The 25,993-nt window shown below is 39.5% G+C and overlaps 1 protein-coding gene across 1 annotated transcript; it reads right to left on the bottom strand.

The window, feature by feature from the left end:
* Positions 1 to 1,463: 1,463 nt before the first annotated feature.
* On the bottom strand, positions 1,464 to 21,235 carry klhdc8a (kelch domain containing 8A). Its single transcript, XM_053316784.1, has 7 exons — positions 21,071 to 21,235; positions 18,605 to 18,815; positions 14,134 to 14,298; positions 12,914 to 13,132; positions 5,533 to 5,634; positions 4,970 to 5,118; positions 1,464 to 1,517 (listed from the first exon to the last, which is right to left on the bottom strand). Exons 1-7 carry the CDS (start codon positions 21,233 to 21,235, stop codon positions 1,464 to 1,466), a joined length of 1,065 nt encoding a protein of 354 aa, XP_053172759.1.
* Between the last annotated feature and the right edge of the window lie 4,758 nt (positions 21,236 to 25,993).

Here is a 25,993-nt window from a genome sequence, read left to right as displayed (position 1 = left end):
AATTTTCGGAAGATACTCATTTAGGCTTTTTTCTCTCTTACCCTATTACAATGTAACTTATCATAATGTCTATTCAAAGTTTATATATTTTTTTTAAGCTGAAGACTGTCTCAACCTGTTTAGCTTAAGAAAGCGTGTCATTAGTTTAAAGATAGTCAACAGACCTGCTTGTGTAATAATATAGTATCAATTTGTACTGACTCACATACTGAGAAGTTGAGATTGTGTAACAAGTCAGTGAAAGCCTCCCCAGCTCCTTCACACAGTGTGATCGCTGCCATCTAGTGGACAATAAGTGCAATACAAACTACAGATCCCATTTATTTGGCTGAATATGGCTACTCATATCCTCAATATTACATGACATAATTCAGTGTAGGAAATAACAGAGATTGATCATGTTGCAGGATGAACTCTAATCATCAGCACAATAAGATTCCTTATTCATCTGTTACATAACAGCCTGAGCCAAACAAACAAAACAGAGTTCAGTTTGGGCTATAATGAAACAAACATAACAACAGTCAGTAGAAAGTGCACAAAAAAACAAATCTTTAACATCACAAAACCTGAGTGAAGAGTTAATAAATGTTCATTATTACTGCACGGCACATTTTTGCACTAAATGAAACACTGAAAAGTCCAAAGTTGTATTGCTGCAGGAATAAAATGTACAATCAGTCAAATAGGATCATTTTCTTCTTACAAACAAACAACATGTTGTCATTGAATACACGGTTTCTTTTCATATATGCGATATAATAAACTCATGATCATACCCACACGTGTGCACTGTTACAGCACAGATGAGTGACAGTACAGCATTCTAAGTGTACTTACTACACCTACTAGAAATGATTGATGGTAACAAACTTCTCAATCGGTGTTAATTGCTTTAGTGCAAAATGTTGTTACAGTACAGTTTATTGACCAAGCATTACCCTATTTTTTTTTTTTGATGATATTAAATAATAATTAAACAAATATTGCAGTCACATCATGTGTAAATCACACTATGTACAATACAATTGCTCAGTTGGTAGCAAGCAGCACGAAAATAAAACACCAAACTAAACATGAAATGCTTATATGCTAAAAAATACTGTAAATCCTCTGTATCCTTTCTGTCTACAGTGCTAGACGTATAAGCTACAAAATAGTTTCTTCTTCTTCTCTAAGTATGCACTACAACGTACAACGCAGAAGGCTTACTTACTAAAAATTCATAACTCGTAGAACGTAGAAAGAAAGAGCCAGCTCCTCCATTGTGCATGTGTGTGTGCTTTAACATTAGGGGGGTGTCAAAGTCATAACAGCCCAGCAGGGGGCAGCGTTACCTGTTACATCATGTTAGAGAGTCAGACTTTTACTCCGTTTCTCTCTGTGTTTTCTGACGTATTGCACTACTGTCTCAGATTCAGGAGGGTTGTAGAGAAAAAAGAGGAAGTGGAAATCACTACAGACTACAGATACTCCTCTTCTTTCACATACAGGATCTCATGTGCAGAGCTGGGAACCTGAAAGAGATAAATAAAGAAAAGATGGTTAAATGCTCTAAATATTCCAATACTGGCATTTCATTCAAAACTAACCCAATACCAATAAATGAATACATATATTTGTTTCTGGTTGGCTGTCAGGCATTGCTGAATTTTAAACAGAGCAGGTCATCTCCATAGAAACAAGTCTCCTTTTCTTTCCTTTCTTAGTGACCATGGTATGAGAATAATAATGCACTCTGTGGTGTCCTGATTTACAAAAACATCCAAAAGCTCAAATTCAAATGAGTTCACAGAGCTTTAATGTTGGTCAAGACAACGAAATTACAAATGATGATAGACAAACAGTTATAGACTTAAACATTAATTATAGACACAGTCTCATGTGTAAAGTGTGTGTTGAAGTCCTGAGTTTGTGCTCCAGTTATTGCACTATGTGGTGGAATGGAAAAGTGTGTCAAGTACTGGGCCTGTGCTCCAGTTGTGTGTGTGTGTGTGTGTGTGTGTGTGTGTGTGTGTGTGTGTGTGTGTGTGTATGTGTGTGTGTGTGTGTGTGTGTGTGTGTGTGTGTGTGTGTGTGTGTGTGTGTGTGTGTGTAGTGCATTAAAAAGTATGTAAGGTCCTGGACATGTGCTCCAGTTATTGAACTCTTGGGAGTCGGGGAATAGGTGTAGAGGCAATATGAAGCACCTTATAGAAATAGCTTGTAACTCACAAACTCAGCAGACTGCAGTTTATCCACAAGGGGGAGCTGTTCAGTCACTGTCAGATTAGTTTTAGTCAGTTCAACACTGGTGCCAGAAGCAGGTTTATTCTTTATCTTGGTGTGTTTCAATGGTTCTTGGGTGATGTTATGCCTCAGTGATTATTAAAAGCCCTGAAAACATACGATCTCATTTAGCTTCTTTCTGTCAAGGATGAACACACGTTCCTGCCAAAATTAGAACAGTTTGGATTATTTCTCTATTAGTGTTTTTTTTCTAACCTTTTCTCACTGGTTTGACGTAGGTGGGTTCAGTTAGAAGTCACTGATGTCATGTACACCAATGAGGATTTAACAAGTTTGGTCTAACCACACCCGCACAGTCTTGATGAAGCAGATCAAATCAGGTTTTGACTGTTTGTTTTCCTTTGAATTTGCATGATACATACAGAGATATACTCAAAATTTTAAAGCTATTTTTCAGGGGTGATATACAAAATCTTCAAACAGAGCTTTGGCATTATTCTGTTTCAGGTAATCAACTGTCAGAGAAATGACATCAAAGAGTTAATCATCTATAGAAATAGTACCCAGTCTACAGCAAAGTTTTTTGTATTGTTAAGTAAAAGATGTAGAGTTTGAAAGTTCATTCCTGACCTTGGAAACTGAAACCACTTATACCCTTGCCCTGGAGCTTTCAACAGTTTCACACAGTCCTCAATGGCAGACTGATTCTGAGCACCATAGAAACTTTAAATACCTGCAGTTTCTTGGCAACTGGGCAAACTGATGAGTGATGAGTTTCAACAGATAAAGAATTCAGTTTGTAGTTCATGGTCCACATCTGTATTTCTAACCTGCTGCTGCTGTTGCTTCCCTTGCCGACAAGTGGTGCAGGTTGGACTACGACTGCAGGTCCGGCACTGCAGGTCTGAAAAGTGCTGACACTGTGGCTTTGTAACTGGATGATAGTGGCTGGGTTCTGCATTAATGACACTATGTCTGTGTCTTTCTCATTCAGTATTGCTCATTTCATGTTTCATGTTTTTTTGTATATCACCTGCTTTAGATATTAAGTGTGCAAATGATTATACATAAAATACAATTGCCTTTATACAAGAAGCAATAAACTGGTAGAAACTGCACTGTAATCCATTTATTTGGGATTACTTCATTTTAATCCACAGTGATATACAACACAGTGTACTATACATTACACAGAGACTTGACTGTGACTGATTTAGAGTTTGAAGAGTCAATATAGAGACACCTATAGTCTCAGACACCCTGAAATTAGACATAAAAGATATATTTTAGTGATTCCACTTATTACTCTATTATGAGTTATTATGTTATATATTTGATTTATTTGGGTTACAGCATCACATCTGAAGACTGCAATCTTTTCTTTTTTTCTCTTGTAAATGATCACTAGCGTCTAATTATGATGCATTACAGTATGATGAACACTAATTGTGGGTGCAGGATAAAGCCTTTAGATAATTCAAATGGAATCTGATATATAATAATGATGATAACAAAAGCAACGTCTTGCTTTTATGCTCAGTAGACAGGGAACTGATCCCAGTTATTGCTGCTGCTGTCAGTAGATTTTCATGAAGTTGCACCACACTGATTACAGACTCCCCAACCACCTCCCCCCTCCCCCCACATTTTTTTCACATTTTTGTAAAACGCTTGAAAAAACAGCACAGCTTCTAAGCTCTTAAAAAGCTAAATAATTGTAGAGTGGTATTATTGGTCATTTTTGTACATACATTTGGAAAATAACACATGAATCTGTAAATTATGATTGGATAGACTTGTGTCACGATAACTAATTTTGTTGGACGATATATTGTCTCAGAAATAATCACGATAAATGATATTATTTTCATTTGAAGATCATTTTATACCACTGATATAATGATAATATAATAGCATAATAATGCAAGGGGTGTGGAGGGTGGGATTGGAGAATGGGGGCTACACTTCTGTAAAAACAGTCATTATGTTTGGGGACAGAGTTATTTACCTTTAATTCTTCTACAGTCTCCACTCAGGACGTACACAGTGAGGAATGGAGGACACTACTTGCTTAGCCAATGTGACATGAATACCCTCTTAATGTGAAGTATGGTTATATTGAGGTAAAAAATGATCCAGGTCATGTCCATGTATCACACAGTAGGTCCATATATAGACATGATGATGTTGATAATCACGTTGTTGTACAATAAGTTGATCATTATTGTGACAGACCTAGCAGAGAGCAGTTAGTCATTGGGCCTTTCTTCCTAACAGAGTCACTCCCGATGGAGTCCCAGTCCCAGCTGAGTGCACTTTACATTAAGAGTGAGAGGACACATAAGCAGGGAAATTGGGCGACCCACTCCAAAGTCTTTACACTACTAATGACCCTAATGAGATGTCTTACTTGTTCAGCTGATGAGCTGCTGTAATTTTGTGCTGTTTAAAGGATAAGGATTTTTCTTTTCTATAGTTTTCTAATTGTCGGCAAAGTCAGCATGTATCCGAAGTCTGATATATATTATTCCTCTGTGCTGTAGACCTCTGTTGTTGCCCCAAAATCTGTGACAAACTTTAATGATCATGTTTTCAGTCTTTGGAGAGTAGTTCTGTGTAAGGCAGATGGCACTCAATATGTATAAGAATTGTTCTGTTTACAATGCTTTGCTAGAGGTACGTTGACTAGGAAAAATATAAAAAATCACCAGCATTTCCCTTTAAAATGAGGACAATTTACCTGGTTGACTCCTCCCACCACCAGGAGGCGATCTCTGATGACGATGGAGGAGGCTGAGCATCGAGGGAAGGTCATTGGAGCCATCCTCTCCCACTTCTTCCTTTGAGGGTGAAAGGCCTCCACTGTGTCCAGAGCTGAGGGCTCGTGACCTGCAGTCACACACGCACGCACACACACACACACACACACACACAAATATCAGACATATCATACAGTATGTTTTATCAGGTGGATCTCATATTTCAGACTTCCTACATTTTGACATCACCCACACAGTCATCATCATCAAACATGTATTTGATCCTATAAATGAAACAAACAATCTCTGGGTTCCCTCTTCAGTTGTTGACATTCCAGTGTTTTATTAATTATTGTTATTGCGTGCTGTTCATTTTGTTGATGTCTGCCAAGCATGAAATGCTGATCAGAAGCAGCCGAGGTTCAGAGAAAACTTCAGCTGTGAAGTCTTGGCAGCTTCAAACAAGCAATGTGAGCGCTTCTAAGTGTGTGCTTCATCAGTTAGTTCTGACATAAATCATATAATAATGCAGCGTGTCTCTTACCAAGCCCCCCGGCTACCACCATGCGACCACGCAAGAAAGCAGCCACAAAGTCCGCTCTCTTTGTTTTCATGGCCACCGTCTCCTCTGACTTCAGCCAGGCGCCTGCACAAGAACGAGAAGCGACAGCTGGAGTGAGCAAATGTGTGTGTTTGTGTGTGTTAAAGCTTATAAGAGGTGAAGCCGTAGTCCACCTTCAGGACAGGAAGCTGCTGAACCTTTTTTTTTCTTCAGTGTGACCCATAGAAACAGGTCACAAAGATATCAGCTGCAGCCAGGACATGTACAGCGCACGCACGCACACACGCACGCACACACACACGCACACACACAAAGCAAGGACACAGAGAGGTTACAACAAGCACAGACTAACAGAGCTAAAGAAGGGAAAGGAAAGTTAGTGTCAGACTACTACTAGGGAGAGAAGCTGGGATAATGTTGCTTGTTAGCAACACCATTTTCAAGACTGAACTTTTAAACTGGTGAATATCAGGAGACCAGAACATTGACAGCTCTATTTCTGGGGAGTGTTTTCTGTTTAGTGTGAGATGGAGGGGGTTGTGGGTTTGAAGTGGCAAAGTTCAACAAACCACCCAAGTAAGCTAAAGATGAATGAAGAAAGTTAAGAAAACAAAGTCTAAACTTTGGAGTAATACACTTGGAGTTGGGTTTGTTATTTGTAGCGGTGTAAAACTGCAGTGACATAGTATCAGAACATGCCGAACAGCTGTGGCAGAACATCCAATCACAAACAGATTTTCAATAGAGGCGCGGCCATGCTGGCCTTGTGTATCCTTACTCAAACTTTTAAATGTTGTTTTTGTCACATCTGCACCAAAATCAACTTTACATGCTCGGGGTTATTCGCCATGAAAATGGATACATTAAAAAAATGAGGTTCTTCTGAGGTTATTGTGTGTATTTTAACAAATCCATTTCAGTTCCATTCCAGGAATGGATGTACAGGCTGCCTGGGGACATCTGTGTTCTTGCTCTGATGCACACAGAGTTGGAAGTCATATCTTTTCACCAGACAGCGAGGAGCTTCTGCTGTAGGGTCTCTAGAAGACATTGCAATTTTAATTGAATCTCCCTCATCACCTGAAATTTAAAGGACCAGTGTGTAGAATTTAGTGACACCTAGTGGTGAGATTTCAGATTGCAACAAAAACTCAATATACCCTCCTCTTCCAAGCATGTGAGAACCTACAGTGGTTGCTAAATTTGTGAAAAACATGGAAGACCTTCTTTAGAGCCTCTGTTTGGTTTGTCCAGTCTGGGCTACTGTAGAAACATGGCAATGTAAAGTAACGAAATCCATTCTTATTTTCAGGTTATTATACACTAATTAAAATCTACTTATGAATATAATATTCCATTTCTACCAAGTTAGTTCTGCTAGATGTCACTAAATTCCACACACTGCACATTTAAGCCTCACAATGAACAGTTTCTACAATATCGTTGTGGTCTGTACAGAGGTTCCACAACCCACAAAGCTGAAGCACTCAAGATGATAAAGGGTGTATGTGAGAGTTGAGGGGGAAATAAAAACACAGCCATCAAAACCATCTTTCTCTTCCCCCAGCAGATTCTGTAGAAGTTTGTATTTCTACATCTACGTTCTGTTGCTGCCAAGCCTTGTTTGTCAGAAGGAAACCCAGACTGGAGAGAATCGTGACAGAGGAAGAAAGATGACTTCATTTGGGCACGAGGGAGCGAGAGAGAATTGGAAAAAACCAGAGAGAGATAGTACAAGAAAATGATGTTATTGTCTTTTTATTATTACCCCTTTTGCATTGCCTTTTCTCTTCCCTTTCTCATTTATTCTCTATATCTTTAAATAAGAGGCAGAGACAACAAGGTCATGGTGAACAAATAGAGGTAAGAGAGATAAGTAGCCAGATGGTGAGCCTTCCTGCGTGTTGCAGCAGTGTGTAATGAGGAAACGTGTCTTCCTTTCCAGTCTGGTGACGTTACACAGAGGAGAACAGAGCACAGATCACAGCTGGCCTTGTTGTTTTGCAGGTGAAATATTTACCATGTTCCTCAAAGCACTGGACAAATTTGGACCTGATGGTGGCGCTAAATGAAAAGTCACCAAAGTTATTACAATTCACAGTCAGAGCGTGGCTTCACCTATCAGACCCCAAACTACCTCTATGTATAACCTTACATAATAGTGTGATCCACTCGATCCAATTAAATGTGGAAACTTTTTGGAAATATCTATCATTAAATGATTTTATGCCATTCATGTGTGCAGGGAGCCAACAGGAGGTCAGCCTGCTCAGTCTCCAATGTACATCCTACTCTAGTCCATCTCTCCAAAAATGCACAAATCTGAATTTTTTACAGGCTTTTCAGTGTAGCAACTTCCATACTAATGAATAGGGTGTTATCTTGGAACATGGGATCTAGTTTTTCTTAATACTGTTATGACTCCTCGCTTTCTGCTGGCTGTGGTGCAACTGGTCACTTCCTGCAAAAGCTGGCAGTCAGGGACGGTCATTAGTGCAATGTGGTGGCACCTGGCTAGGCATCTACCAAGGTTACAAATACCAGCCTGAACTTTTTCTCTCCCTCCCTCTCTCTCTCTCTCCTAGGCTCCACATCTCTTCAGGTTCTGGGTTTATTTTGGCATTTTCATTTGCATTCAGTGGCAGCACACCCATGCCTCACTCATCCATACACCTCATACCTTTTGTAAATAGTTGTATTGTTTAGTTTAGGATAAAACCTGGTAATTAAACCTGCCCTTGTTGTCTCATGCATTGAGCTATTTGTGACAAGTGGGCCCCCACTTGTCACAAATCGTCTGTGATTTGAACCTGTGACTTCTCACAACATCTATGAGACTAACAAACTGTAATATGACAGCTGTTTTAGGAGTTGATTTTACTACCTTATTCGTTCTCACATTACTGGCAGGATGTTTTAGGATTTTAGATTTTTGATCAAGTGTTGACCATATTCCATTTTAAGTGGGTCATATATGAACAAGCTAGTTTGTCACTTGGTTCAGTCAGTATCAGTTACACCTGGCAGTTACAGGGTGTTCATATGTATTTTGAAAAATCTCTATGTAACTAGTTTGTGTGATGCAGTCTGTTTTTTTGTAGTGATGTATAAATGTCCACCTTGAAAACACTTGCAATACAACTAGACAAAATTTGAAGTCATGAACAGCTAATGCAATCGGCACCTGGTGGTTACATTCTGGTCTATTGAGGCTACTCGTGATTCTATTATTCCAGTCAACAACCTCGATACAAAAAGCAAGATACAACAATAGAAGCCCTTTTCTAAACAGTGTTACATGTTACAGGCTGGATTTTCTTCTTTAAATCACAGTTGTGTAAACACTTCACGCTACAGACTTATGGTCCAGGCCATTGAGACTAAGTTGCAACTGCAGGCCTGATTCCTATTTGCTTTTGGAGGGATTACACGAGTTTTTGTGCCAAGATTTTCTTTGTAGGACGGGGGGAAAACACCAGCATGTATTATTCTGCTCTGGAGGGAGAAAGCTGAAGAGAATAACGAGATAGAGAAAATACAGAGAATACAGATAGAGAGAGAGAAAGAGAGAGAGAGAGAGAGAGAGAGAGAGAGAGAGAGAGAGAGAGAGAGAGAGAGAGAGAGAGAGTGACAATAGAATCAGGGAGATGAGGCGATTCTCTGATGACTTGGTTTTGTAGTCTGTGTGGTGGTAATTTTGTCCACAGCTCTCCTATGTAATTGCCCCTTGTGATTAAAACTAGAAAAGGATGATGATTGGTTCTCTGTCTTTGATGGATTCTGTCTGTCTGTCACATGTGAAATCTCAGACACTGATGACCACATTTAGATGAGCCCTTTGAACAAGAGCCATTATTTTCTAACATTTTTTAATCATTATCACATATTGGTCCAAGAAGGCACATTTGTTCTATTCATATTTCTGCTTTTGTGCTTTGAGTACTTCCACCATCTAAAGCAGGATATAAATGAAATAAAGACAACATGGGAATACATTTTGGGCCTCAGGGGGACTGCATCATTTCTGGTTATTGTTACTGTTGCCTGAGTTCTATTTGCTTAGGCAAGAAGGGCTGATGAAAGTGTTGCTTTGTTGTCCGCTTCAGAATTTACTACTCCAGTTGAGAAGAGCAACTGAAACAGAACATTTAAAAGGCCAGTTCGCCCAAATCACAAAAAACATGTGGCCCTCTTTGACCTAGAAATAGTTCCAGATACTAAGAAGCCTCAGGAACTAAACTAGGATCTAAGTATAAACAGTTTTCTGACTGTCCAGCTGCCAAAATGTATTCTAAAAAGAGACATACAGTATGCAAGCAAGTGATTTGTTCATGTTTGGCCCTGATTTCTGCTTTTTAGGCAACATATTGTAGGGGTTGTTGAGGCTGTATGCAGGAAGACTCCCGAACTACAGACTGCAAACTCGGGGACAACAGTTCGGGGGTCATTAGAAAGTACTACATTCAGAGCAGGACCATTCTGGGGCATTTATTTTGTCTGGGAACTGAATTTAGCTCTCGATTTACCAGTCTACATTCCAACCTTCACCTATGGTCACAAGCTTTGGGTAGTGACCAAAAGAATGAGATCTAAGCAGTCAAAATGAGTTTCCTCTGGAGAGTGTCTGGGCTCAGCCTTAGATATAGGGTCATGAGTTCAGACATCCGGTGGAGGCTAGGAGTAGAACCTGAGCTGAGGTAGTTTGGGCAGCTGGTCAAAATGCCTCCTGGACGCCTCCTTCTAGAGGTGTTCTGTGCACATATAACTGGTAGGAGACCCTGTTGCAGACACATGCTCAAGGGATTATATATCTCTCCTGAACTGGGAATGCCTTGGGATCATTGAGGAGGAGCTGGTAGGTGTTGCTGGGGAGAAGGATGTCTGGGTTTCATTTCCTCGGATAAGCGGCAGAAAATGGACGAATGGACTGAACTTAGACCTTGGTTCCTTTAATTGATACTCAAAGTTCTTAAAATAGTTCCAGGAGTCCTGGAAAAGTTGCTCTGGTGTAAAAAGGCTAACTCTGCTAGTAGTATTTGATCAGGTTTTTGAGATTTCTGCTCCCACTTAACATAACGGGGGTGAATGTAATTTTGTTAGTGGTGCTCACACCACTAAAACGTCCGTTGTATTGTGATGGGGACAGAAATTTTGGAGAAGAAAACCTCAAAGGCGAACTATCCTCATGGCTAGATACCACAAGAGGAAACAGACAAAATATATAAAGGGTGAGCTGACCCTTTTAGATGATTTTCAAAAGCCACAGTTTTTCATTCTCTCGTGTTTATTAACTTTCACAACTACAATCTTTTGTGTTTTCCATTGGGCTTGCTGTGACTCGCCTGCTGGTGTGCACACAATGTTGAAACTCTTGCAGAGACATCACCTAACAGGCGTGCGTGTTAATACTGGCGATATGGAATGGAACAGTAATAGAATATCACTGTGTGACAGCAGATTGCATGACCACGTGTGTGTGTGTGTGTGTGTGTGTGTGTATGTGTGTGGAGTGAGATATTGCTGAAGATGGATAATAAAGCAATCTGTTTCTGGATCTTGTAATTTAAAGCGCTCCTCATCCACGGCCCTCCCTCCGCAGCTCATCTCACGTCTCATCTCCACCAAAATTAGATTGGAGAAACGGGGGTACGTCTGCCCCCCCCCACCCCCGCGCGCATTTGTGCATGTGCATCACTATATAAGTGAGCTGTATTTGTGTGTGTTGGAAGGCTTTTCTTCTTTTCTATCTCCCTCTCTTACACACAAGGCAAACTTTCTTCCCATTATCATACATTATCATTATCGCTCCCCGTGTTCTCCTTTATTTGGCTTTCATTTGACCGATCCCGATGTGTGACCACATATCCAGCTGTCTAAAATGACTTATCGATTTTTTCTCTGTCTCCCGTTTCTCTCCTTCTGGTCCCTCCTCAATTTGTTCACCTGTTACTCTGGGGGTGTCTTCGCCGGACAGAGTGATAAGTCATTTTGCCGTGTTGTGGGACGCAGAGTGTGAACAGAATGACGAGAGGAATGAGCCTATTGGAGTAGAAAAGTATTTCTCTTCATGGGGCGGGTTGATGTTAATGCCTGCTTTGTGAGACAGTAAAGTCAAAATGAAGATGTATGCTGTCAGTGACGAGAAGATGATGAGACATTTGCTAATACCAAAAACAAAATGCCTCTTGGGTATGCTGTCAAAGTTAAAATCTCTTCCTCTAACATCATAATTTTCATTTTCTGGACTGCAGACTTGACAGCAGGTCCCTTATTGGTTAGAGAGACGCTAAAGGAATACTTGAGACATTTAGGAAATGTGCATAATTTCTTCCTTTATAAGACTGGCATCAATTTTCTAATATCACTTTGTCTGTGCATTATGTTTTGAGCTAGATATTTAGCCTAGCTTAGCATAAAGACTGGAGGCAACAGCTGGAGGGGAGCTAGCCTGACTAGATGGTATAAATGTTTAACTCGGTTGTTTACACTTGTAAAAATGACAATTTGTGATTTTACATGGAGTTGAAGCTGGAGGGATTTCTTGGTGAGTGACAGCCAGGGGGCACAGACTGTGTGAGGCTTTTCCAGCTTCTTGTTTTCATAGTATCTTTACCAGATTTGATATCATCACATCTGTACAGAGAGCTGAACCAAACTAACTGAATTATTGGGCAGATGCTGTCTGTTTATGGGAGTTAAGCAAACAAGATACATGATGTAAAGCAGACAGCTACAGATGTGTTGGTTGGTGTATTTTTTTCACTTTCACTTTCACTTTCCACACCTTCTATATTCCCTTGCTTCAGTCTTTAGCCAGTTTTCCAGGCTAATCACGTCCTGACTCCAGCTCTGTACGTAATACAAAGACATGAAGACATTATCTCAGAAAGAAAGGATTACGCACATTTCCAAAAATGCTGAAACAATACTTTAAAAATCATTCCAGTATATGCCAGCTACATTTTTCTACAGTTAACAAACTTGAATATAATAGTTTTGGACACAGTTTTGGAGCAACATTATGCATACGGTGCCCTCAAAGCCTTCAACCCTTCTTTATAGTTTTTAATCATTCCAACTCTTCTACATTCTGCTTATACTGAGTAAAATACTCAAACTCATGATGACATTTGTTGTATCTGCGGTTCCAGCTGGATAGTTTTATACACATTACAGTGACTCATCCTGACATATCTGACATCTTTCAAAAATGTAAAGTTCAGTTGTGTGTGTATTTGTTCTTATTAGTGAATTATGGTTCAACAAGCAGCACTGAAAAGACAAAATATGTCACTGAAAGATCATTAAGAGTTTATAATAAAAATATAGAAGCTTTATCATATGACAAAAAATGTTTCTGTACCTTGGTTGGTGTCAAAAATGTTGATGTTCTTGGTGAACTTGGAGCTCTGGTGTCCTCCTCCCTGTCGCAGCCCTCCCAGCAGACAAAGCCTCCCAGCTGTGTCCCATATCACTCCCCCATATGAACGTTTGCATGGCACCATGGGTAACGTAGTCCAGGAGCGTGTCTCTGAGTCGTAAACTTCAAAGGCTTTCACTGGTCGCTTACACTGACGGCCACCTACGAGATTGTGTCAAAATATCACCACTGTGCATATCAGGAGAATTCAGCTGTGTTGTAAGCAGTCAATGTTGATGATTGTTCTCTTTTGGAAAAATATGCAAATGCCCTCTGTGAGCTTATTGAAACATGCCATGCTTTAGAGAGACTGACATATATTGTTAGAGGAAAAAGAAAAGAATTCATCTAAATTTTGGAAACCTTTTAGAGAATAAGAATCATCATCATCATCATGAATGTCACTACAGCTCCTTTTTTATACCTGTATTTCATATTGATCAAATAGATTATTTAAAGGTGCACTATGCATAATTTTCAATGACAAAGTCCTACTAAAATAATCCCTCTCAATCATTTCTTATGACCCACTAGACGTGTTAGGAGGTGTATATATCTCCACAGACCTCTGCTTGTATTTTCATATTATTTTGCTGCGTTCAGAAGGTTTCTGAGCGTCAACCAATGGGGCAGTGGGTGTGTAGCCTTCAACCAATAACAGTGTGCAAGGTGTGAGGTCAGGAGTCGTAACGTGGTGACCAGGTTACATCGTTGTCTCTGTCTCTCTGTCATGAATGTATAAAGAGCAGCATGTCTATGTGTCAGTTTGACTAATGGTAAAGCAGAGCTACAATGTGGCAACTTTCAAAAGATTTGTGCAGAATTGTGTAGAAGAATCAATCAAAAAATAACATTTTATTTATACGTTTCATCTGCTTTGTTCTTTTTCTTGTCATTCTCTCTCTAGCTCGCTCGACCACTCACTCACTATCTCATTCTCTCTGGATGAGAGGATGAGGGCTCACTTTTGAATGCTGTTCATTTACAAACACAACCCAACAAATCCTGCATAGTGCACCTTTAACTACACATTTGTATGTCAAACCTTCGTATATTCTCTATATGTGTAAAAGCATTTGACACAACTGTTATTTTCCTTTACATTTTTTTAAATTAATATTGCTTAAAAAAAAGAAAACACAGCCACACCAGTCAGTTTGTACCTGCCACGTAGAGCTTGTTGGCCAGCAGATGTATGTTAGCATCGTAGCGTGGGGTCGGCATGGGAGGAAGCAGCGCCCACACGTCCTTCCGAACGTCGTACTGCTGCAGGATGCTACGAGGGAGCAGGTCAGCACCCATTCCCCCTACAGCCAGAGCCCGGCCATCTGCACACACACACACACATGTATGTATTAGATAAGCAAAGTTGAAGCCACAAACACACTTGTCGATGTAAGGTAAGACACATTTGTCCATACAAATGCTGCCTAAATAAACAGACACCAAAGAACAATAACCAGCTGCTCAACTGAGATTACTTTATGAAAGAAGTGAGCTCGTGACGAGGCAAGAGACTGTGACAGACATTGGGGAAAGCTCAGGGAGTACAGCAGCAGAATAAAAATGCACGAATCCATGTCTGGCACTTCAGTATGACACCTTCAGCATAAGAATAGAGGCGGGTGAGGGTGCTGAAGCAAGAGAAAATACAGCATTAATCATCAGGATGAAGAAAAAAAAAGAAGGGGGCTGCAGGAAAGGGATCTACATTTTTATTATTTTTTAAAAATGTTATTTACTTTTCTAGGTTTTCAATTTACCTGCCGTTTTTCCAAGTCTAACCTCAGTGTATCCAAAACAAAACTTTCCAAAACACTTTTGCAGGTAGAAGTAAAGCTCATTACCTGGAGTTCATTATCTGATATCTGGACTATAATGATTCTTCAAACATCAATAAAAATGACATCATTTAGTCAATCAGGTGACTGACTATCCTTTTCAAAACAGCATATTTGTTTTAATTTGGCTCCATCGATCATTTTGTCGGACTATTTGTCTCTTTTTCAGCTGCTGGGGGCGGGGGGTGATGAGTTTGAGGGCGAAGCCTCGAGAGAAGGGGCCAAGGATCGAAGATTGGTCAGGGAGATGGAGAGAGCAGCACGATGAACCTGTACGCACCAAATAAGTCTGTGTGTGTGTACAAGCATCTATCTGTGTTCCAGCAGACACTGACAGATGCCTTGCCGGATTGAACACAAACTCACCAAGCCTGAAGAGACGCTATCTCTCTATCTTTGAAAAAAAAAAAGCCTGTTTATTTGTATCGACTGTTGGACTGATCCCAAGAAGTGAGTGTAAAAATATTGCTGCTGTAGCATCAAATGGGAGAAAGTGTGTGAAAGACTTCTTGGTTGAAATTAATGGAGCATTGTTGCAGTTCACATTTTTTACAGTTTAGACACAGGATATATATTTTCATCTGTTTTAAAGCAAACTGACAATTCAAATCATAAAAATTGGATCCATATCTGGAGAAAAAAAAACAAAACCAAGTTAGCATATTGAAGCCTGAGGTAGAGAATATGTTCTATTGCAAAAATAATTTTTTCCCAGAAGACTCGAATGCACCATAAAATGCACATTGATACTGACAGCAAAAGCAATCAGTATGTCTCTTTGTTTTAATGTGAGATATATATATATGTATTTTAGTGTGCTGTAGCTCTCTCCAGCACCATCACCACCATCCTCCTCCTCCTCCTCGTTTTTACCGTTGTTGATTTAACTAAGATTTAACATTCATGTGTGTGTGTGTGTGTGTGTTTTTTAAGGGTGGATTAACTCTCCCAGAAGACTCCTCGTCTCTGCTGCTCCGATTCTTTAAGAGCTCCCTGAGAGAGAGAGGAGCTTTTTACACTGAATCTAACTGTAAAAACACTTTCATAAAACATTTGTCTGTGTGAGGTTTTTCAAATGTAAATTTCAGTATGTTTTCTGAAGAAGCAGTTTGATTGACATCTGCCTGTGAACGGCTTGATTTTCTTTTGAGTACATGCTGCTGTAGTACATTTAGAACATTTATTTATTCTCAGGAGAAGAAGGTAAATAATGACATTTATTCAAGTTGTATACGTAAGTACAATTTTGAGGTACTTGTGCTTTACTTGAGTATTTCCATGTGCACTTTCTACTTCACTACATTTATTTGACAGCTTTAGTAACTTTTCAGATGAAGATTTGACACAAGGGTTATTGTTATGAAACCAGTGGTTTCCAACCTTTTTGTCTTTTGACTTCTTACAAAAAGCAGTGTGTAGTCAGGCTCACATTTCAGATGTCTATGAGTTGTTAACAGCTCCACCAAATACAGATTTTTCCCTCTAAACTTCTCACATGCTTTCATTTCAATAAATGTTTAAATGATCCAATATTTCAGCAAAAATCAAATGTTATAAAAACAGATTTGTTTTTTCTTCTTTCCTCTCCCATTAATCATCTCACCACCCCTCACATTTATCTGCTGACCCTGTGGAGATTGGGAACCACTGGACTAAACTCCCTAACTGTATATAAAGTAGTGTAAACTAGCTAACTGTATATAACGTGGTGTAAGCTAGCTAACTGTATATAAAGTAGTGTAAACTAGCTAACTATATAAAGTAGTGTAAACTAGCTAACTGTATGTAAAGTAGTGTAAACTAGTATAAAGTAGTGTAAACTTGCTAACTGTATGTAAAGTAGTGTAAACTAGCTAACTGTATATAATGTAGTGTAAACTAGTATAAAGTAGTGTAAACTAGCTAACTGTATATAAAGTAGTGTAAACTAGGTAACTGTATAAAGTAATGTAAACTAGCTAACTGTATATAAAGTAGCGTAAACTAGCTAACTGTATATAAAGTAATGTAAACTAGCTAACTGTATATAAAGTAGCGTAAACTAGCTAACTGTATATAAAGTAGTGTAAACTAGCTAACTGTATAAAGTAATGTAAACTAGCTCCACCTCCAGCAGCTACAACAGTAGCATGCTGCTCTAACACTGATGCTTCACTATTAATAACAGACTGTATAAAAATAATGGAAGTAGCTATTGTGATGTCATCCAATGGATTGTTCTCTTTCCTTTCCAGACTGGTAAAGGTAGCAACTGTTACATGTCTTGAGAACTATGGAGTGGGTGAATTGCTCTGCTGGGCAAAATAAAAACTCTTTTGTGGTGTATCTTGACAGGTCGACATGTGTCACTCACAATGAGTTTCCTTCTTACTGGACACACAAAGTTTTCCTGTAACTGGTACTTTGGGCTCTTTAAAAGAAATCTGAGGAGGAATCCAGTTGACTTCTTATAGTTAGTTGATATTGCCCAAGTACTTCAAACCTCCAGTTCATTTGGAGTCATTGTACCATGTCTTTTTGGGAGAGAGGATGTTCTGTTCTTGTTCTTATGTATGACTGGAGCAAATTCTTGGGTACATATTTCAGGAAATATGACAACATTAAAAGCTACCATCATTTTTCATGCAGTCAGGGCTCTACATTGGTCACAGTGGAAAAGTTCTTTAACAGTGATGAAGTTTCCCAAGACTTAGGGAAAATGGCATCGGATGCTCTTGACCCAAATGCTTTGCCTGATCAACTCCATCCAAATGGTTCTGATGCTAAAAGGCAACAGTATCTCTACAATGAAATAAGGGAAGTTGTGAGAGAGGACAAACAGGACTTGGTTTGTCCTCTCTGTCAGGCTGTGATTGTAAATAGTGATGAATCAAGTGATTCTGGGGATGAACTTATGCCACCACCTGCCAAATACAGAGGTGGTTACAGAAGAGGAGATGTCTGAGCTGATTATTGTATTGTAGCCTAGAATGCCCTTGAGTCTACAGTTAGTGTTTATCTCTCAACATTTCAGTGTATGTCCTGTTCTACTGAAAGTCATATATCAGTGTACCATTATTAAATATATTTGATATTATGTTATCATATTTAATATATATAATATATATATGTTTACATAATATGTATGTAAGTATGTGTGCAATATAATAATCAATATGTATACTGTAATAATATATAATGTATAGTAACTTCGATAATTGCATTACTCAATATGTAGTGTACACTATATGTCTTTATAGAAATATGTTTTTATAGACTTCATCTCTATGAAATGTTTTTATATTGATTCTTTAAAATGATTCTTTATGAATGTCATAATAAATACATACATCATTTTCAACTCGGTGTTGTGTGCTGCTTGTTGACAGAGTGATCATTTTGCATATTTCACACCATGCACAGTGACTAAAATAAGTGTTTATCATAGTAAAATGACAGAATGCTCGTCTTTAAACCTGTTTTTCTCAACATTCTGTTCTGAAAAATCTTATTGATCAGCTGACTTCAGATCGCCATTACTTTTGTTAGAGACAAGCTATGGAAAAAATAAAAACTTGAAATCGAGCTTGAAATCATATGGAATCATAATGTCTTGTAGGTAAAATGTCACCATGTGATTGTGATGGTTTTCCCAGGTCCCATCACATAATTAGCTTATATTCAATACTTTAATACTTTTAAGATGGATCTGAATACTTCTTCTACCACTGCTTAAAACAGTGTATCTTACATACAATGAAAATGAGCTACTACTGTATATGCATCCTCTAAATCATCATGACTCAGTCCATACCTTTCACAGCAATGAATACACCCATCAGGGCCTCCCGTAGAGCGCTCCTTTTCCTCCACCTCCCTTCCTCTGTGTTGTACATCTCTACCACCTTCAGGGGACTCTGGTCCTCTCCCACTCCTCCCACCACCAGGATCTGCTTTCCCAGCACCGCTACAGCTGCTCCAGCGCGAGGGGTGGGCATGGGGGCCAAGCTCGTCCACCGGTCCGCCTGCGAAACAGGGACGAGCAACCAACGATGAAGGACACATCTGCTATCATAATATGTGGTTGATTCTCACTTGTATGATTCAACTAACTTCAATTAGGTCATACTAGCAAGTACAACTCATTGGTTCATCTGTGACACACTTAATATATTGCTGGCAAACAGAGCAGAACAGATGCTTCATTATCATCATAATCTTCACATAAACTTCCAGACTGTCTTTAAATGTCAATGTGTCAGGCAGCAGCAGCAGCACAGCTACCGACGTTTCCTGTATTTGAAAAAGCTAAAAAGTTTTCCGAAGTTTTTCCCTTTTCTGACTTTGTGCACCTCCTCTGTGTCAGGATTTGCTTTGTAGAGAGAGCTGGTTTATTTCCAATTTAAATCCATTGATTTGTGACAGCGTCTTCAGGGGGCTTAGATCTCATTAAAGTTTAAATAAATCCCCAAACAGTTGCACAGTGGAAATTGAAATACAGCAACATGTACTGCTTTGCTGTTGATTTGCCAAGAAAATGATAAGCCTAATATTCTAGTGTGAATTTTCCCCTTCCAGTGTATTCAGAGCATTGTGAAAAAAAATGTGTCATTTCATTCGAGGGTATGTGTGAAATTCAGGGCTCTGTTTTCGCAAAACCAGCGCAGTCTTTATGTCATTTTCCTCAGGCGCAAGTTGTTTTTTGTTGTTTTTTTTGCGTCTGTGCCTGTTTGGTAATTTCCTGGCACCATAACAGGCGCTCCTCCTGCGTTGACATGAGAAGAGAGGCACAGCTGAGGTCGTGTTTATGCAGATGACGCGCTGCAATTTTGGTGTTCATTTTGGCATGAAATTGCGTTTGCGATACAAAAACCTGCTCAGACCATCTCTTATCACACACGCAGACACGGGGCAATTTTCACGGCTTCGGTTGGCAGAGGCGTACACACACACACGATGACGTCTCCAAAAAAATAATCATAAAACGCCTTTCATTTATGTTAAGTTTCGCCCCTTTATCATCCACATGAGTGTAATGCAGTGACCTAGAGTTCAGATGTATGATCTGTTGGATGATTGAGTTTCCCACAACAACTTGTAGAATGACAGATCTTTTCCATGTTTATTAAACAGCTGGAGTCATCATCATACAGCAGCAGGAATAATACATGTGTCATTTCCTAAACACCAGCCTGGCTGTCTAATACAATCAAATCATAGGAAGTAAAGCAGGATGTTTTCTTGAGCTCCATCGAATCTATCAGGACATTTTTTTCTTGAATAAAAGTTCAAACTCAGGTTAAAGAATTCAATTATTTTCTCGGTCATGTCACAAGGATCATGACGGTGCACTTTTGGTTTTGCATATATACACAAAATATTTGCAGTAGTCAGTTTTGCACATGCATATAATCAGTGTGTGAGACAGATTCTGACAACTGGAGCTCCTTCTTAAATAGAGCAGACGTATATCAACATCCTCGACACTGTGAACAGATAAAAACATGTTTGTGACAACTTTAAACAGTTGAAACACACTCCTACTCACTTCACACACAGCTGGCAGAGTGGATACTACTACATCACTGTTTTAAGGTTAATATCTTAGACGGCACTCTAAGTTGTATTTTGTGTGTGAACAGCATCTATCTGTGTTTGTCTGTATTGCTCTACTTTAGCTTCATTTTATTTCCTTTTAACACTTTTAATTGTATTTATTATTCATTTTTCCTTATTATTATGTTGCTTTTATATCCTGACTTGATGCATTCGATGTTTTATGTAAAGCACTTTGAATTGCCTTGTTGTTGCCTTGCCTAACGACCAGCTTTCCAAACCTTTACATCTGTTTATTTATGGATATAATAAGTATCTAAAAGCATAAACGAGAACTTTCAAATATGCAGAGGAGAAGAAGTGCAGTGTTTAAATGTATTAACACATCAGCTTTATTTGAATTGATGAATATTAATATTTGGTGCTTCATAGAAGTGAACTCATTTCTCTCTCTCTGTTGCTGTGTATAAAGTCTCTCCCCCACGTTGCACCTTGCTGTGTCTGGGTTGCTAATGGTTAGGAAAATTACAAGAAATTAATATTCACACCCACACGCACTATGAGCCAGGAATCAAGACCTGGATCTGTGCCTGCGCCCTATTTCAAGAAAATAGGTCCCATAATGTTTAACCAAAATATTACACTGACATCATCGCTAACAGTCCTTAATTGGTGTAAACAATGACATATTAGATACAGTATCCAGGTGGTGCTTATGTCATACCTCAGGGGAGTAGAGCTCAAGGGAGGGGCACGGTCTCCCCGCAGCGTCGCAGCCCCCCAGCATGTACATCTGCCCCCCCACCTCAGTCAGAGTGTGGTAGACGCGGCCGGTGGGCAGTCGTGCCAGGCTCTGCCAGTGAAACTCCTGGGCTGAAGGCACCGCCATGGCCTCGGTAGGGGGGGGGGAGGCCAACGGACAGGGGTTAGGGTTTTTTCGGAGGTGGATTGATTAGGGGGAAGCTGAAGACTGAAGAGGTGTGGGAGAGCTGACAGAGCTGGGAGAGCTAGGAGAGCTAGGACAGGCCCCCAGGGTGAGGGGGAGGTTCTTAATTGGAAAGGTGAAGCGGAGGTAACACGTGGGAGTGCTGGATTAGTTAAAGGCCAGGCTGAACTCTCCTCTCCTGGGAATCTCTCCTTACACTGGGCCCTGGTGAAGACAGGAGGTGAAAATACATTTAGAAGTGAAAATACACTGAGAGCAAAAGTGGATCACATTTGAAGAAGTTCAGTGAAGAGGAGCGTGCACTTCCTCTTGAGTGGCCATTAGCAGTAACCTGTAACATGTTGCAGAGTGTGTCATTAGAAACAAACTCACTCAGTGTATTTACTCAAGTACTGTGCTTAAATGCCGTTTTAGGCACTTAAAGCGGACATTGCGTGTTTTTTCTGATTCTCTTTCATTTATATACCATTATGATTCCAGATGTCTATGTTAAACATGATGAAGGGTCCAAAACTTGAGGTCAACATCTGTAAAAGTCTGTTAGTCTGCTCTTATGTTTGCAAAGTGACTTCTATTTCACCATGGACCAGTTGTCAGATTGTTTGTGCACGTCTACAAACTGTTGTCTGTTCTGTAGCCTTTGTTGCTAAGGCTGTTGCTAACGTTGTTTGCTTCCACTCTCATATTTCAGACTGGACTTGAATGAGTAAGGAAGGATATGAGAAGCTTCGAGAGTAATTAACAAGAAAAATAAGTGAAATCCAACCACCGCTGTTTATTTAAGTAGCATGAGCTAACCAATCAGAACAGAGCGGGCTCATCAAGAGGGAGGGGCCTTGAAGAGACTAAAACGGCATGTTTCAAACAGAGGCTGAACTGAGGGGCTACATAAAGGGCCAGTATAAGTTAAACAAGGAGTTTTTAACTGTAAATCATGTATTAATCATGTATTAAAATTTTTATACGAAACAAAAGTGTCATATAAAAGATTCATTGTTACAGATTAAACTACTCACAGCATAAATTAATTTCAAATAAATTAAAAATAAAACAATGCTGAATTATAAATTAGCTCAAGATAACATTTAAAATGATGATCTGATATATGGTCATTTTAGCATACTTTGTTAAATTTACTGTAATATAATTGTAATATTAATATACTACAAGTATTATTTTTTATTTTATTATTTTTTATATCAATTTTATAAGGCGATAATATGTCAGTGTCATTTTTACAGCATGTTGTGGCCCAAATATCAATGAATGCAGATAAAGGTCTTCAATACTTTCTCACCCTACTGCCTGGAGTATTGTGGTTCTCATCCAAGGTAATGGTTTTCGAGTCCAACATTAATGAGTAGTACAAACGCTGTCAAATCCAACAACATGCAACAACCCATCCAATTACGGTGTAAGAATTCACTTTTTATGACATGAAAAATCTGCTGTTTTTAACAAGTTTGGCAGGTTTACATGTGTCTCATTAAAATGAATCATCCAGCCTTAGAGCTGCTCCGAGTTCTTCTCACTTAAAGTAGAATGCTTACCCAACTTACTGGATTGGCAGAACAAACTGCATGACAGATGTTTACAGTATGATGATTGCTGACTGCAAGTTACCCGCTGTTCTTTAACTCTACACCACTTTGCCTGCCTGTAAACTGTGAATCCCTTCCCTCAAGATGAGTAGCAGCCAGTGTAGTGGAACTGAACTGACAGGGCATCTCTCACGTAGAACTTTTCCTTCCCTTCGTCATTCTGATGTCAGGTTTGCCGTTTGTTGTTTTTTTCCCCCGTGTCATCCCTCAGGAGCTTTCTGTTTCCTGTGTGTAACCCATCTCCTGCCTACGTATACGCTTTCCAGAGAGGAGCAGGGGAGGAAAGCCTGTCACTGACGTGGGAGGAAGCATCCAGAATAAACCCGCGGCTCTCTGCGAAAAACCTAATTCCGACTACATCACCTTAAACGCACTCAGCCTTTAGTGTCACACACAGGGAGAGACGTAATTCTGGCCATTATAGTCAGTCAGGTGTGTTTTTGAGGAGGGAGGAGATTTAAGCAGGAGAATGTGACTTCTGTTAAAATAACCAGCTGTGATTTAACACAGCCTCTCAGCAGTTTATCCTTTAAAAGCCTTGCATCTCTTTTTTTAACCCACACCCCACCCCTCCCCCTTCCCCCTTTCTACCTCCCTCCATTTTATCACCACTGCTTTATACACCTGTCTTACCTTTGATCACCTCACAGACGGGAGGAATAAAAAACAGAGGGAAGAAGATAAAGAGAGGACTGTCCTTCAAAATTAAATCTCCCCCATTTTAGTGTGCTGGTTGGTTGCCATAGTAACAGTTAGGCTTTTCCCAAGAGCTTCAGCTTTTGCTTTTTTTCCCCCCCTTCTTTTGCACATGATTGCTTATCGCTTGGTTTGCAGTTAATAATGGTTCATGAAAAAGGATGAGAAACCAATAAAAGCTCTTTCTCTGCTATAGGCCTGAACCCGGCAGGCATGCACTAGCTAACGAGGCGGGATCGCTCTCTTTCTCTCTCTCTCTTCTCAGCCGGCTTGTGGAGTGCATTAATTGCAATCTGTAACCAATTTGGTTCGCCACATCGCTTTTTTTTTTTTAATTAACTGCTTGAACAGCTTGAGATCAACAGTAAGCCCACCAGCATCATCCGAAGTCATTTACAATCAACGTGCCTCCAACTCGAAACTTTTAATTAGGTTGCGTATAATAACTCTCCCTCCGCGCTCCCTCCGCGCAGGGAGCGTCTCTAAATGTAAAGCTTCATTCCTTAAATGAAGCGTAATGAAGCGAGTGTTAGTTTCATATCATCTCTTATCATTGATTAGTATCTTATCAACCTTCCATCCAAGTTTGAATGACAATAAAAAAAAGTAAATGATGATAAACAGGTTGTAGCAGAGGAGGAACAGCTGAACTCGGTCTGTTGGTTGCTCCGCTTATGGATCTTAAACACATGAATATGCAAATACTGAAGACTGCAAAAACTTAACCCGAAGCCAAACGAACAAACTCAACCAGTAATAAAATCTAATACAACAAATTGGAATATTTGAGATGACTAATCTGGATCCGACTGCACTGCCTTGTCAGTTAATCCCTTATTAATCAGACCTGGAAGTGTTGCTCTGCCCCAGGAAAGGCTAACATAAGAGAATCAGACTGAATTAAAGCTCACAGTCACAGACCCATGGTCATTTTTTATGAGTTTGTTTTCAAATGTATCAGGAAGAACATTTTTCAAATAAATGTGTTGAGTTAAATTTGAATAGAATGACTTCTAGGGTAAACATGCGAGGCTGTGACTTTCACATCAAATGCTACCAAGTTCACCTGATTGGATGGCTCATAGTCACTGTCAACAGGAGCCAGTGTTAGTTAGTTAACTGGAAACTGGAAAAATGCATTAAATATATTTTACTACTCACAAACATACCATTATTCCCAATCATATACACATATACATATGTATGATGGACAATAGTAGTGATACACTATTCAGATTAATAATAGTGAGGATTTTAAACCTTATAATGTATTTTACTACCATGGAATACACTGTTCATTTAGCTGAGAGGCCAAGCTACAGTCAAGGAGAGGCCATTAAAAAGCACTTTTCATGAAATAAACCCAATGAGTGTTCATGTGTTATTTCAGCCCTGTACCAATGTTCATTTGGTCAATGAAAACCATAACAAAAGATATTTGACAACATTTTCTTCATGATAAAAAGACTAAAACTAAAATGAAAGCCAACTCTGAAAATGAGAACAATGATGAAATGTTTTACTCATCAACTAATGAAAAGTAAACTAGTTAATTGAAACTGAGACTGTGAGCTTCCCCCTCACACAAAGCACCCCACTTTGAGTTTGAAAGATGAACAGGTTAGGGTTAACATGCAAAGTCATTCATTCAGTGACCTGCATGCACTGTAGCTCCGTCATCCAAACCTATCTGTAGTTCAGAAGTTGGTTCAGCTGCTTGACCTGTTGCATTACCTTTACTGAGAAGCACCTTACATTAACAATCTGTCTCTCTCTGTAAACTTATCTGATGTAACACTTCTAAATTAATAACATATTTATGGATTATATTTGTCTAAAATCTCACACATTACATCCTGTAACTATTTGCATCGTTTCAGCTTCTTCTCTCGAGCTAACACGGCTACTGTGAGACTCACATCGATAAGCAGGAACAACAGATAGTGATCAGTTCTGTTTACACACAATCTACAAATGACGACTGGATTCTACAGCGTTTTCCACTAACCTCAGAATGACGAGAACAACACCATGGCAGCCATGGCAACTGCAGGACAAAGAGTTGTATATCTCTCTCAGAATGCTGACCTAAACTAAAATTTGAAGGGAGCAGGATCCATGGTATTCATTCTGGAGGAAGGATGGAAGGTAGTAAACAGTTAGAGTATGGTGCTACCTGCTAACACAACATTACTCCTCTGATGTGTCTCAGTCTGGCCACTCAGAAACATTGACATCCAGATTGCAGGTATCAGGCTGTGATTACAGCTCAGCACGTGACTGTCTCCTTTGTCCTTGATGTCTGATTTTGAGGTTTTGACTCTTGGAGGACTGAAACAAGATATTCATGTGGCACAGACTGAGAGGACACATTTCCACCCTGATGGCAGCTTGTTGTTTTCCT

The sequence above is a fragment of the Scomber japonicus genome, chromosome 3, assembly GCF_027409825.1.
Source record: "Scomber japonicus isolate fScoJap1 chromosome 3, fScoJap1.pri, whole genome shotgun sequence".
In the NCBI taxonomy this organism is placed as follows: domain Eukaryota; kingdom Metazoa; phylum Chordata; class Actinopteri; order Scombriformes; family Scombridae; genus Scomber; species Scomber japonicus.
This window is presented reverse-complemented; position numbering and strand designations above follow the sequence as displayed.

Excerpts from the sequence above, each read along its gene's own strand:
- klhdc8a (XM_053316784.1), bottom strand. The coding sequence starts at position 21,235 with ATGGCGGTGCCTTCAGCCCAGGAGTTTCACTGGCAGAGCCTGGCACGA. Across the intron at positions 13,133-14,133 it reads CAACAAGCTCTACGTGGCAG|GTGGCCGTCAGTGTAAGCGA; the intron begins GTACAAACTGAC and ends ACAATCTCGTAG. Across the intron at positions 5,635-12,913 it reads CATTTTTGACACCAACCAAG|GCGCCTGGCTGAAGTCAGAG; the intron begins GTACAGAAACAT and ends GTTCTTGTGCAG.